The 14,016-nt window shown below is 41.8% G+C and overlaps 1 protein-coding gene across 1 annotated transcript in view; it reads right to left on the bottom strand.

Annotated features, from left to right (window-relative positions):
* Positions 1-11,237: 11,237 nt before the first annotated feature.
* The window catches only part of DISC1 (DISC1 scaffold protein), a 304,734-nt gene continuing 301,955 nt past the window's right edge, over positions 11,238-14,016 (bottom strand). The window contains exon 13 of the mRNA XM_058669349.1: positions 11,238-11,747. Coding sequence (XP_058525332.1) covers positions 11,620-11,747 — 128 coding nt within the window. The 3' untranslated portion in view covers positions 11,238-11,619. The remainder of the gene's footprint in view (positions 11,748-14,016) is intronic.

Below are 14,016 nucleotides of genomic sequence, written 5' to 3'. Positions count from 1 at the left end.
GCTTGTCTACTTGGATACACAATGGAAAAAAACAGAAAGAGGCAAAAGGTCATTGTGAGGGTTCCCATCAATGTTTCCTGGAAGATGGAAATGCCAAGAAGAACTGGGGAATAAAGAACAGCGAAGTAAAACTGAGGTGGGGGCCAAACTGGAAGATGACTTAAAGGCCCTATATGGTACATACACAGCACTGAATCTGGGCTTCATCCAATATCTGACATGTAGTGAGACCCCAAAACAGATTGCTAATCAATGTTGTCTATTTAAGGAAAGTCAGTACAAGAGTGATGTAAAACGTGTCGGAGCAGATGAGATCTGAAGACAGGGCTTGGGATATTCATCTTTCAAGCACACACACAAAAGCAATCCTGCTGAGCAAAAACACACACAGTGAAATCATGGGGGAATGAACCCAGCAGAGCAAGGAGGTTTAGTTTCAAAACTTAAGGTTTCTATTATAATATAGAATAGATTCAGGACTGAGAAAATGCTGGTGGAGAGGGGCTAGCACCATGGCTTAACAGGCTGATCTTCCATATTCAAGTACATACGGGTGCCGGTTTGTGTTTTGGCTGCTCCACTTCTGACCCAGCTCCCTGTTTATGGCCTGGGAAAGTAGCAGAAAGTTGGCCCCTGCAACCATGTGGGAAAACTGAAGAAGCTTCTGGCTCCTGGCTTAGGATCAGCTCAGTTTCAGCTGCTGCAACCATTTAGAGGCTGAATCAGCAATTAGAAGCTCTTCCTCTCTGTATTTCTTCTCTTTGTAAATCTGCCTTTCCAGTAAAAACAAATATATCTCTTTTTTTTTTAAAGTAAATGCTGTTGTAGTTGGAAGATCATGTGTGAGAAGAATTTTAAACAAGTGGTTGGAATAGAATTCAAAATAACAAAAAATTCTGGTGAGATATGTCCAACCATGACCCAGGCAGCCAGCCATCTCTCCCCTGGGAATTTATCTAAATCAAATGAAAACAGCACGTGACAGTTATGTGTGCACCCATGTTTATTGCAGCTCAGCTCACAGTAGCTAAACTACGGACTCAATCTAGATATCCATCAATGGATGACTGGATAAAGAAAATGTGGCGGTCAGTGGGGATGCACTTATAACTCACTGGGTGGGACACAAAGATTAGTTACTCCTCACTGGAGTATTGAAGACTTCTCTGCACACCCCTCCTAAAACTGTTCACCTAAACTGTTGACTTATGTCTTGTTAGAGTTAAAAAGCAGCCAGGTTTAGCAAAATCATGCTTCAACGCTATAAACTGCTAAATACTAAAATTAAAGTAGACATGAGACAGCTGAATAGTAATCTATAGCCATTTTAAGGTGTATAGAACCTGGTTGTATATAAACTAATAATTGAAATGTCAATGTAGAAGTCACAGGATGTGGTTCAGAACTTGCCTTCTTTTTTTTTCCTCTTTTAACATATTGGTTACTCAATACCATGTCAACTAATTCCATAACGTTATAAATTGTTACCGATGTAATGTCGGGGCTTTTAATTGATCGGGATGATACTCTGCCGGCTCTACCTTCAGACCAGAGATGGTCTCCCCAAGAAACCGTTGAACTTATCTGGACAATAAGATGCTGGACTTTATGCTTGGTATATGCTTGCAATGAAAGAATCTCAACTGAATTTGAACTGTGGTAATGCAACAAGGTGGAGCAATCCAACGTGGGGAGGTGGGTTTAGAGAGCGGTGGGGGGGAATCCCAGTGCCTATAAAACTGAGTCACATAATGCAATGTAATCAATAAAAAAAAAAAGGAAAATACAAAACCAAAAAAAAAATGTGGCAAATGTGTGCATACACACACACACATATATATCTGTGATAAAATATATACATACATGTACATACCATATATTATGATATGTACATTTGTAAATGCATATGTAATACATGAATTATGTGTATTTAGTATCTAGTATAATAAGTATACAATAAATACTATATATTATATATAACAAATGAATGTATGTATACACATATACTTTGGAATACGACTCAACCAGAAAAAAAATTAAATCCTATTTTGTGATAAAATGAATGAGACTGCAAATGATTATGCTTAGTGAAATAAGCCATTCTCAAAGAGATGAGAATCACATGTCTTCCTTCATCTTTGGTTACTAATACACAGAGTACAAAAAAAAATGTAATCTATGTGAGCATGATTCAGGCTTTGACATTTGATCAGTTTACAACCTTTGTATACACTCCTGAGGAATACTTGTGTTGTTTTCCTTCCTGCTGTGTATTGAGATCTTTACTAACGGAGTGTTAAACCTGGGATTGTGGAGTGACATGAAAGTACACCATTGCAAGAATCTTAAAAAAAAAAAATAAGAAAGGAGGAGCAGGATTGGGTGGGAAGTATCCCTATGCTCATAAATATGTGTGGTGAAATTTGTTCACTGTGTACAAAAAAAAAATAAGTCATGGGCCCAGCGCAGTGGCCTGGCGGCTGGGGTCCTCGCCTTGAACGCCCGGGATCCCATATGGGCGCCGGTTCTAATCCCGGCAGCTCCACTTCCCATCCAGCTCCCTGCTTGTGGCCTGGGAAAGCAGTCGAGGACAGCCCAATGCATTGGGACCCTGCACCCGCATGGGAGACCTGGAGGAGGTTCCAGGTTCCTGGCTTCGGATCGGCGTGCATCGGCCCATTGCGGCTCACTTGGGGAGTGAATCATCGGACGGAAGATCTTCCTCTCTGTCTCTCATCTCTGTATATCTGACTTTGTAATAAAAATAAATCTTAAAAAAAATAAGTCATAAGAAAGAAAAATATACATCATAGTCTAACAACAACACTAAGAAAAAATCCTGCTGCAGGAGTTAGCGAGTGAGAGCTAGTTAGAGTGAGAGTGAGTGTGAGTTAGTGAGAGCGAGTGTGAGCTAGTGAGAGTGAGTGTGAGCTAGTGAGAGTGAGTGTGAGCTAGTGAGAGTGAGTGTGAGCTAGTGAGAGTGAGTGTGAGAGCTCAGGACACAGTCACGCCTGAAGGTACTGAGCCCTCGTGCAATGCTCTCATAGTAGAAAAGGTGCTTGGGAATCTCTTAGTGGAACATGGCATTTACGACATGCTTCAGATTCCCATAGTGCTTCAAAACAAGACAGGAAGTTTTACCCCAGCTTTGTGTGGCTGATTTGGGGGAATCACATGACTATCCCAGGTGGTGCTTAGGCAATAGCAACTTTCTTTCTGTATGTGTGCCTCTGTCAATGTTGTTCCTAATTTGGGAAGTTCTTTCAGCAGCTTAAGAAATTTCCCTCCTTCATCTACAAAAGAGGGATCTCTATGGTTGAAGAAAAATGTGATTTAGGAAGAGAGTCATCTTGATAGCACAAAAAAGTGAAAAATTGGGCGTACATAGGAAAGCAATAATACTAATCTTAGTGGCTATGATTTCAGATTCCAAGTGAGTATCATAAATGAGTTGATGGCTCAACAAGAGATTTAACAAGAGAGAGAAGTGGTGGGGTTGGGAGATATAGGTGGGGTAGGGCTGGAGGGAGCGACTAGGTGACAGAACACCTACACCCTTCAACGGTGTCCATTTTCAATTCCCCAGGTAATAACTTTCATAAATACCCCAAGGCATGGAATCAGTCCGAGGACAAAGACCAGACCTGATGGTTACAAGCTTCATCACAGGCCAGCTACCTTGTTTCAGGACCTTCAGCTTGCTCTCAGGCTAAAACTAAAAGGCATAATGGAAGACCAAACAAACAAGCTCACTGTGGCTTTGTAGGCTAGTTGAGGATCTCCCTCAGAGCTGAGAAACACCCCATGGGGCACCTGTCTCATTATCTGAAAGAACTCAGACTTTCCGAAGCATAAAACAGCCAGATGCCTTTACACACGTCAACTCCCTTTCTCTCTCTAGAAGGTAAGCATATCCTTGGTAATTGCCAATTCCTGGAGCTAGAAAGAGCCACCCTTTTGAGCTTGCCCTTAAAGGTTAAAACCCTGCCTGGCTGGCAAGACAACCTCTCAGCACATACCCTCTGCATTTACAACATCCCTCTGGGGAAAGTAATAAATCAGAGATGATTTTCTGGCCATTTTGTGGCACATGCTGTTGTACAGTTTTGTTAAGTTCCTCCCCCCCCTGTTGTTTTAAATCACTGGTTGCAACATGTCAGCTGCCTTCTTCCATACTCATTTCTATGGTCTCATCATCTCCGCCCACATTTTGTGAGAGTACATCTGTTTATCATCAACTTCATCTTTCTAAACATCTTTCTTATTCCTCAGTAACTTACCTTGGCCCAAAGCAGATTCTGTCAACCTCCCTCTGATTCTCCTGGCGTTTTTCTGTAGAGGTGCTCTTACTCTTCCTATGTTACACATTAGCTGCTCGCATTTAGAAAATGAAACTGTGTCATGGAGGGGGCTTATTTTCAGATGGCTCAGAGGAAAATAGAGCAAAGTCTGCATTCTCTGTGATCCCAGCTTTGTGATCATTACACATATCATTGAGCTGAGTCAAACTGCTTGTGTGATTGGATACACAATAGAAAGTATTGATACACAACTCAAATATTCAGGCTGTCATCAGCTGAGTGTCAGGCACATTAGCAGGAAGTTAAATTGGAAGCAGAGTATCCAGGGAGTTGAACCCACACTCTGATATGGAATACAGGCATCCTAAGCACTGGCTTAACCTGCTGTGGCATCACAATGTTCCACCCTCCCACCACCTCCCCAACCCTGACCCCACTACACTTGCTTTGAAGGGTTAGCCAATGAAAAGTTGTTTTAAAATCACAAAGTGCCCCTCGAAAGCTCTCAGACCATTAGAAATTAATACTTCCCTTTCTCATCTACAGAGGAAGTGCAAGAGAAAGATAATTAATAAGTGCCAAGTGCTGCTGATAAAAATTTGGTAAAGTTGATCCTCAAGGTAGGCAAAAGGAAAAAAATTAATTCAAGAGAACCAGTTCTGAAAACAACACTTGAGGGAGACCTGGAATCTGCAGTTCTGTTCTGTTTAGCAGCCCTGATGGAAGGGAGTCTCTTTTAAGGTTACTGAGGTTGTGGCTAGTGTGCATTTCTGCGGAATAGGAAGAGCATTTTAAAAGTCTGTGTGGGTGTTTATCAGCATTTATCCCTCTGCGTTAGAGGGTGGAGTAGATTCCATAAAAGCAACCCAAAACATTTGCTATTACAAGCATTTTAATTGTCTGAGATCATCTGGGTCATCAAGGTGGGTGGCGGGAGTCCAAGTACGTGGGCCATATTTTGCTGCTTTCCCAGGCACGTTATCAGAGCACTGGATTGGAAGTGGAGCACCAGGACTGAACATTCATGTGATATGCTTTTAGAATGGGCATGATGCTCTTAATGAGGTTCATTCCTCTTTATGTTGATTTTGCTCACTACCTTCAGTAGCAACAGCCCTGATTTTTAAAACATGTAAACAATGCTCTTTTAAAATTAATTAAATTATTTGAAAGACAGGCTACGGGGAGAGAGAGAGAGAGAAATAGCAGAAAGAATCTTCCATCACTGGTTTTCTCCCCAGATAATTGAATGACCAAAGCTAAAGTGGGCTTTTTCTGGGATTCCCACATGAGTGCAGAGACCCAACATTTGGCCCATCCTTCGCTGATTCCTCCGGCAGATTAGCAGGGAGCTGGAGTGGAAGTAAAGCAGGCAAGACACGAGGTGCCATATGGGAAGCTGGGACTGCAAGTCTTATTGGCTTGTCCTACTGGCTAGTCAAGTCTTTCCCATGCATTGATTCCTTTGTATTTTTCCACAATCCTGAAATGCGTACTCTGTTATCAATTGCATTCTTCAAATACTCATATTAAGAAGAAAGAAAATGATCAGTTCAAAGTCACACAAGTGGCAAACAGACACTGACCCAGTCCACACCTGTAGTATTTGAATGCTGAATTCTTCTGTGGCATCATGTTTTTTATCTGGAGACAAAAGAGCAGGGCTGCAAAAAACACATAAGCTAAAACAAGGTCAAAGCTGCTCGTCTTATATGGTAGGAATTGTCTGCGAATTTCCTGATTGGTTATTCTGGATATACTCAGGATGTGTTGCAAGTTCACAAAATCAATTAAGCCCACCAATATCTGTTTGAGAATTCCCTCGAAAAAGGAAGGGGCTACTTGGTGGTGTGGCTAATATCTTCAGGTCTTTTTCCAGGCATACTTCATTTCAATTGCACCATACTTTCTTCATCTTGGTTTTAACGTTTTCTCTCCTGGGAATTCCTCCTCAGAGCATGGTTCAAAAGAAAAGAAAAGGTCTAGGTGTGACAATGACATTGCAGGATGTTATGCAGGTATGAAATCCTGGGAAAACATGGAGTTCAATTTCATGAGAACACCTAAGCTATAATACATCAGTCTGATTAGAATATTATGTAGCAATAAGACTGAATACAATGAGTATGCATCAAAACATAAAATACTGTAACAGAAAACATAAAAATAACAATAAGAAAGACACTGGCCACAATTGGTGAAAATATGTCTTTCTATGAATAAATCTTAGAAACAACAGAATAATTATATGTATTTTTAAGCAATTCTTTCTTGAAGCATGTGTGCGCATGTTATCTGTGTGTAACTATATGTATGTATGTATCTCTGTGTGTGTATAGAGTGTTCATTTATTTGTTGTTACTTATTTGAGAGGCTGAAAAGTGGAGTGAGACGGGTGGGGAGAGAGTGCACACTTCCATCTCGTGGTCTAATGCAAAATGCGCACAACTGCTGCAGCTGGCCCAGGCTGAAGCCAGCAGTCAGGAATGCCAACAGGGAACCAAGCACTTGACCTGCCCTCTGCTGCTTCTCAAGATGCACGTTAGCTGGAAGCTGGATCTAAAGCAGAGCTAGAACTTGCTCCCAGGACACTCTATTAAGGGACGTAGGCTTTCTAAGCAGTAGCTAAACTAGCTACACCACAATTCTTCTTTTCAGATTTTCTTGTTATGAATAAAAATTAGATAGGAAACAAGAACTTATAACCACTGCTCAACATCACTGAAGTGGCTTCTCTCTGTCTCTCTATCTGTGTGTGTGTGTGTGTAAGGCTGGGGGTATAATGATTTATTATGTAGATTTGATACTGAAAGTTCTTTTTCTATTGACAGTCAAATATTCTTCAAAATCATTTTACTAAGTTTTTAAGCTTCTTTGCTCATCACTTTATTCATTTGGGGGCAGAAAAACTTATTTATTTTTAAAACTATTTATCTATTTGAAACACAGAGTTACAGAGACACACATTGTGCTGGAGAGAGATCTTCCATCCACTGATTCATTCCCTAGATGACAGCAACAGCCAGACATAGGGCAGGCCAAACCCAGCATCTTCATCCAGGATGCCCACTTGGGCAGCAGGAGCCCAATCACTTGGGCCATCTTCTGTTACTTTCCCAGGAACATTGACAAGGAGCTAGATTGGAACTGGAGCAGCCAGAACTCAAATCAGTGTTCATGTGAGATGATGGCATCACAGGCATTGACTTATTCTGCTGTGAGGAATAACTTTTCTAACAGAAGTTCAAAAAATGTTTATTTTAAACTTTATTTCTTGAGAGAAGCAGAGAGAGAGAGAGAGAGAGAGAGAGAGAGAGAGAGAGACCTTCCAAAAATCTGGGTGGACTTCCCAAATGCCTGGGTGCTGGGAGCTTAATCCATGACTCCTATGAGGGTTGCTGGCAGGGACCTGCTATGTCCCAGGGTACTGATTAGCAGAAGATTGGAAATGGGATCTGAGTAGGGACTTGACCCTAGATATTGTGATATTGGATATGGGCATCCCAAGTAGCATTTTAATTACTGTATTGAACATCCATGCCTCAAGAAATATTTCTAGTTAATAAATGAGTACATAGTAGGGAGAGGTCTTATTTTTTGACAAAGACTTTGGTTCTAATTGGTTCTAATTGCCCTCTATTAATAATAAGGGAAGGTCAAAATGTTTTCTGGATTATCCGTGATGTTGACTATAACTTCTCTTCCAACCTCTTTGTCATTTTGTTTCTACAGTGGGAAAACGCATGTGACATATACATGTAAAAGCGTTCCTAAAACTGAATAAAGCATGAATTGCAAAAATGAAGGATAGTGAAGGAAAGGCTATGACTCGTTGTCCAACTCTTCATGTGTCACATTATCAACTCCTAAGTCTCATTGGTCCAGTGTTTGAAGGAATTAACTAAATCTCCTAACTGACCAGAGTGCCAAATACTTCGTGCTAAACCTCTCGGCATAGTTGTTCAAGAAAGAGTGAAGACAAAAATTCATATCTTGCCTTTAAAATGGTAATAACACTGAGTATTTTCATTAATGATTAGGACATCTAGATCCCATATCAGAGCTCATGGGTTCAATACTTACTTCTTGCTCCTGAATCCAACTTCCTGCTAAAGCAGATCTGTTGAGGCAGTGCTGAGAACTCAAGAAAGTGGATTTCTGACACTCATATGGGATTTCCTGGCTCCTGGCTTCCAGTTGCAGATATCTGTGGAGTAAGTCATCAGATTGGAGCTGTTGGTCTCTCTTCACTCATATAAATAATTTAAAATAAAGTGATAATTGTCATTCATTTATTTCTGATTTTTCAAATCATTTGATTATGCTGTCATATTAGCCTTTCATTCCCAATAACTGGGGTACTCCTTGGTACAATCCTTTTTTTAAGGATTTATTTTTATTACAAAGTCAGATATACAGAGAGGAGGAGAGACAGAGAGGAAGATCTTCCGTCCAATGATTCACTCCGAGTGACCACACGGCCGGTACTGCGCCAATCTGAAGCCGGGAACCAGGAACCTCTTCTGGCTCTCCCACGCCAGTGCAGGGTCTCAAGGCTTTGGGCCATCCTCAACTGCTTTCCCAGGCCACAAGCAGGGAGCTGGATGGGAAGTGGAGCTGCCGGGATTAGAACCGGCGCCCATATGGGATCCCGGCGCATTCAAGGCAAGGACTTTAACCTCTAGGCCACACCGCCGGGCCCCCTTGGTACAATCCTAAGCACACAGTGGGTGTTAAACAGAGGATGAACCATGCATCAGTATAAAGAAGACCTGGATAACCTGTGTGTCCTGCTGTACCCAAGGGGTCATTCCCAGAGCCCACATTCTTAACAACATGATTTTATATTTAAACAGGTAAATGCAAACTTTTAAAGAAAGCACAACAAATACAAAATGAAAAAATTAAATTATTTATTGAAATTGGAAAGTCAGATTTATACAAAGAAGGAGAGACAGAGGGAAAGATCCTCCATCTGCTGATTCACTCCCCAAGTGGCCGCAATGGTTGGAGCTGAGTCAATTTGAAGCCAGGAGCATCTTCCAGGTCTTCATGTAGGTGCAGGGTCCCAAGGCCTTGGGCCATCCTCAACTGCTTTCCTGGGCTGCAAGCAAGGAATTGGATGGGAAGTGAAGCAGTTGGGACATGAACCAGAGCCCATATAGGGTCATGGCTCATGCAAAACAAGGACTCCAGCCACCAGGCTACTGCAACAGGCCCCCAAATGAAAATTTCTTGCCTATTATCATAAGTCATCATTATGGTTTGAGTGTGTTCCCAAAAAATTCATGTGTTAGAAACTTAATCCCCAATGCAGTGGTATTGAGAGATGAGATCTAATAAGGGGAGACTAGGTCTGAAGTCTCTGACCTGAATAATGGAATAATGTAACCACAGAAATGAACTAGTTATTGTGAGAAACAGCTTTTAACTAGACCTGTTACAAAAGCAAAGTTGTCCCGTGCACCGCATCCCTCCGCCCTAGAGGGTTACCGAAAGTACTCAACCTAACACTGTATGAAATGCAATTGGCAAATTCACATACCGTTTGTATCAGAAGTTTGCTTTTGCTTCACTCCTTGGACCCTGGTCAGTCTCTGTCTTAACCAAGTAAATCTGCTTGACTGAGGACAGGCGTATTGCAGGGATTGGAAGGCTTAGCAAAGCCGTAAATGCCTTCTGGAAATGACAGCAAGACTTCAGGAAACGCCAAGGACTGTCTGTCATTTGTCCATGGGTCTAATCAGGGCAGGGATATCATTATTCCTGCACATGTAAATAAGAACAAGGCACAAAGAAGACAAACTATTCTATTAAACATACTGAATTGTGGCTATTAAACTCAACACCAAAAAATTGCTGCAAAGACACTAGTCTGTTTTGCAGACACTTGTCTGTTCTTTCAAGGTTTGCATTTGGTCAGTATGACACACATGCAAACTACAGAAATCAGGGTTTCACCAAGGCTTTCCTGGAGCATGCAGTGCTGCGCTACACTAGATTGGTGGGTTGTGAATAACATTATTAAAAAAAATCATACTTGATTCTGCGAACTTGGAAAGTCTGTGGTGAGAGAAAGCTCAAGAGGACCTTTTAAAGGCTCTTACAGACTAACATATTGGTGTGGATGTGGCTCTCTGGACAGGGACCATGGTACAGTGTGTTTACCAGCTGCGTCTGAGGGCAGGGATGTTTTGTTGGTGGATCATCTCCTGGAGTTGGAAGTTGCCTGATTATGTCCACCCTGGGCTGAAGGAGTAGACCAATGGGAGCCTGTGCTGTGTGTCATTCAAGGGAGTACTGCGCTCTGCTTCCCGGTGCTACACGGCGTTGCTGAGTTCCCTGCTGAGCACTACCTTTCCCTTGGCTCTTGAGTCCTGCACTGCCTTACTGAGTTCTGCTCTTGCGTACTGAGTATTGCACGATCTTGCTGAGTCCTCTGCTGCCTTATTGGGTGCTATCTTCCATTCCTTAGTATCTCCCTGAGGGTTTCTTGGCCCATCACCAACCTACAAGGCAGCAAAATGGGTTCAGGAGAAAAAGAAGACAGGTCTACATGTTTCCAGATGGCTCCTGCTCGTTCCATGCCTCCTGTCACGCCTCTGCCCTTGCTTCGGGTGAACTTTGAATCTCCTGATGACCTGGAGACTCCCAGGGGGTGCCTTCAGTTGGTACTGTTCTTATCGCAGAAGGAAAATGGAGGGGCTGCACATCCCTGAGAGTCTGCGACTTTAGAAAACGATCCTTGGGACATTTCACATGAATTCTTCAGAGATAACAGCAAACACTCGAGAAGAAAAATGAAAAGCCATTCATTGTTGACTCAAGTTCATTAGCCAACTTAGACCATACACCTGCAGGAAAGTGTAACAGATTTGGTGACAGGTCCTACTGTTTAGTTTCTTTTAAAAAACAGTTTTTGGTTTTTTGGGTTTTTTTACAGGTTCATGAATCAGGAAATGTTTTACTTGCAGCAGAAAGCAAATGATACAGACCAAAGAGGTGCTTCCCCAACAGAATCCATGCCAACCTACTTTTTCTGGGAGCTAAGACGGAAAATTTTTTGAATCCAATGCAGGACTCCCATGGGAAAGGAAACTCAGTGTTCCCTCTCGTCTCAGGCCATTCTGCAGACTCCCTGATCTCAGCGCTGAGAACAAGCAGAGCCGCCCTGACTGCTAGGAGCTCTCAGGACTCCGCATCTCCATAACTGATTCAGACACATCCGTTATGCGGGGGCAGAGGTGGCAGCCCCTGAGTTTGCACTGATGCTGTGGTAATTCCCTGCTTCCATAGCCGCTTGCCTCAGTCCTGTGCTTCAGACACCAGCTGTCATCATGCAGGAAGCTGTGGCCTCTCTTTCTCTGGTCTCCTTTGCTGGCTGGAGCTGTAGGATCATGGCCTGCAGAGTATCCTTAACCATCTGGAGCTGCATCTTGAGAGATTGTAAGCCTGTGGTTAAGGAGCACGTGGAAAGGTGACCGGACCCTCCCAGCCTCCCAGGAAGCTGGTGTGTGCCAGCAAGCCTGCCAGGAGCAGATGGGTCCTGCCATCTAATTGCAGCTTCAAATTCTCCAAATTACAGGAATTAAATATTAATACAAATTTTATACTTCTTTTAAGAATTATGGCAATTTCTACAAGGTAATTAACTTTCTTAAGTGGGGTTCAGAAAGCAAAAGCAAGTCAGCCCTTGAATCGAGACAGATGGTTGACGTAGATGCTCAATAATATGCGGTGGTGAGTGAGACACTATAATTCCTATGAAGCCTTAACCTGGGCAAGGCAACTGTCTGATCCAAGTACTCTGACAGCAAAAAGGGCAGAAGACTGAATATTGAGATGTGCTGGAAAAATCCTGAAGTCATCATGACTCTACAGAAGTCAACTGATCTAGAGACTTAGAATCATACATCATGCTCCTGTTCATCATTAACCAGGCTTGTCACTGCATACAAACTGCTACGAACTATGATCTTCTCATGAAATGATGACTTCAAAACCCTTCTAGGTCCTAACTTGCTGTCATCTGCTAAGATGCTCATGGTACTAGTAAGGCTACTCAAAACTTGATGGAATGTAAGGACCTTGTCTTTTCTGCGTGGTGGTTGGTTGATTAGTACGTTGTCTTTTCTTTAAACTATTCATTTCTTAATGTTCTAACTTGTAAATTTGTTTCTCACATAGAGAAAACAACCATAGGAAGCTTAGCAAATTATAGTATGAGCTGTTCTTCTCTTAAGAAGTGGGTTCCTTTTTGAGTCTGAAGCATGGGAACTTAACTGGAACTATTTCTTTGGCCCATAAGTATATCTCTCTGCCCTTTCCTCTGTATTTATGATCAGAAAAACTTCAAGCAAATAGAGTGAGAGAGGCTGAACTAATTCAGTCTCATCTAATGGGGATGCTGAGGAAAGAGAAATATGTTGATGTCGTGTCAGTATGGTTAAACCCTTACATGAAGTCAGATCACTTAAAAGGTACTGCATCAGACATAGAGGAAAGGGAGGACTTTAATATGAGGCAGCTTGCAGAGATATAGACCATCATCCTTTTGCCTAGGCACAATGTCAATGCACTGTCCAGGACAAGAGACATCCTTGGGTTAGGACTGTCCAAAGTTTTTCCTTTCTATTTTTAATAGAAACTGGGGAATCCCAGGGATTATGCAAATGAGTCTCTTCTGAGCAGAAAACTTAACCTCCTGAAAAGCTTTGGGCAAGTTTTTCATCATCTTGGAGCTTTCCAGACTTCAACTCTTTTCACTCAAAATTGAGAATGAGGGTAGGGTAGGCAAGCACAAGGGAGGAAAAAGAGACAATACTCCAGTTGTTAACTTTTTTTTTAACATGCTTTGCTTCCTTTCATTTCTTTGCACAACTTTGGTAATCTTTGTGAAAACATATGCAGCTTTACACAAGCAAAATCAGAAGTGGTCCCAGACTAAATGCCAAAACACAATCTAATCACAAAGTTAAGTCTACACTTAGGAAGAATAAGCACAGAGCTTTAACAGTTATAAATCCTGAAAAACTTCTGAGATTTCAGTGCCTTTGATGTTCAGAGTAGGACAACATACCTCCATTTGTAATATTTTAAATGACCATAGATGGTTTCAGAGAGTAAAATTAAATCAAGTTATGATGCTTCTTAGGAAGCGCCTAAATTTTCTAGCAGTAACAGAACAAAGTGAAAAGGTGAAATGAAAGAGACCAATGTTCAACCTACTGGTTAAAATACCCAAAAAACATCTTGGAGTGCATGACTCAAGCTTCTTTAAATGTGGACCCTTGGAGCCAACAGGTGATGGCTCAAATATTTTGGCTCCTGACATCTACATGGGAGACCTGAGTTGAGTCTCTGGCAGCAGAAGAGGCAGAATACTCAAAATCAGAACTTCCTGGAGAAAATCCAGAACCTCCATAGGGGAAGATTGGACTCAGAGTCATCAATTCTTGTCCTTTGGTCATGAATTATAACCCTGTCTAGCCTTAAGAGTCATGGATACTTGGGGAGTGAGTCAGAAGATAAATGTTCTCTCTCTCTCTCATCTTTCTTTGATTCTGTTTATCTCTACCTCTGAAACAAACAAATCAAAGTTAAACCGAGAGAGAAGAGAGACAAGTCACAAAAGGGAAAGATTATTTAAGTACAGAATAACTAAATTAACACACTGACTTCTCATCATATGACAGTCTCCATTAATATAATAGGA

The sequence above is a fragment of the Ochotona princeps genome, chromosome 10 (genome assembly GCF_030435755.1).
Source record: "Ochotona princeps isolate mOchPri1 chromosome 10, mOchPri1.hap1, whole genome shotgun sequence".
NCBI classification, from domain to species: Eukaryota; Metazoa; Chordata; class Mammalia; order Lagomorpha; family Ochotonidae; genus Ochotona; species Ochotona princeps.
Note: the sequence above shows the minus strand (reverse complement) of the source record. Positions and strands in the feature narration are given on the sequence as shown.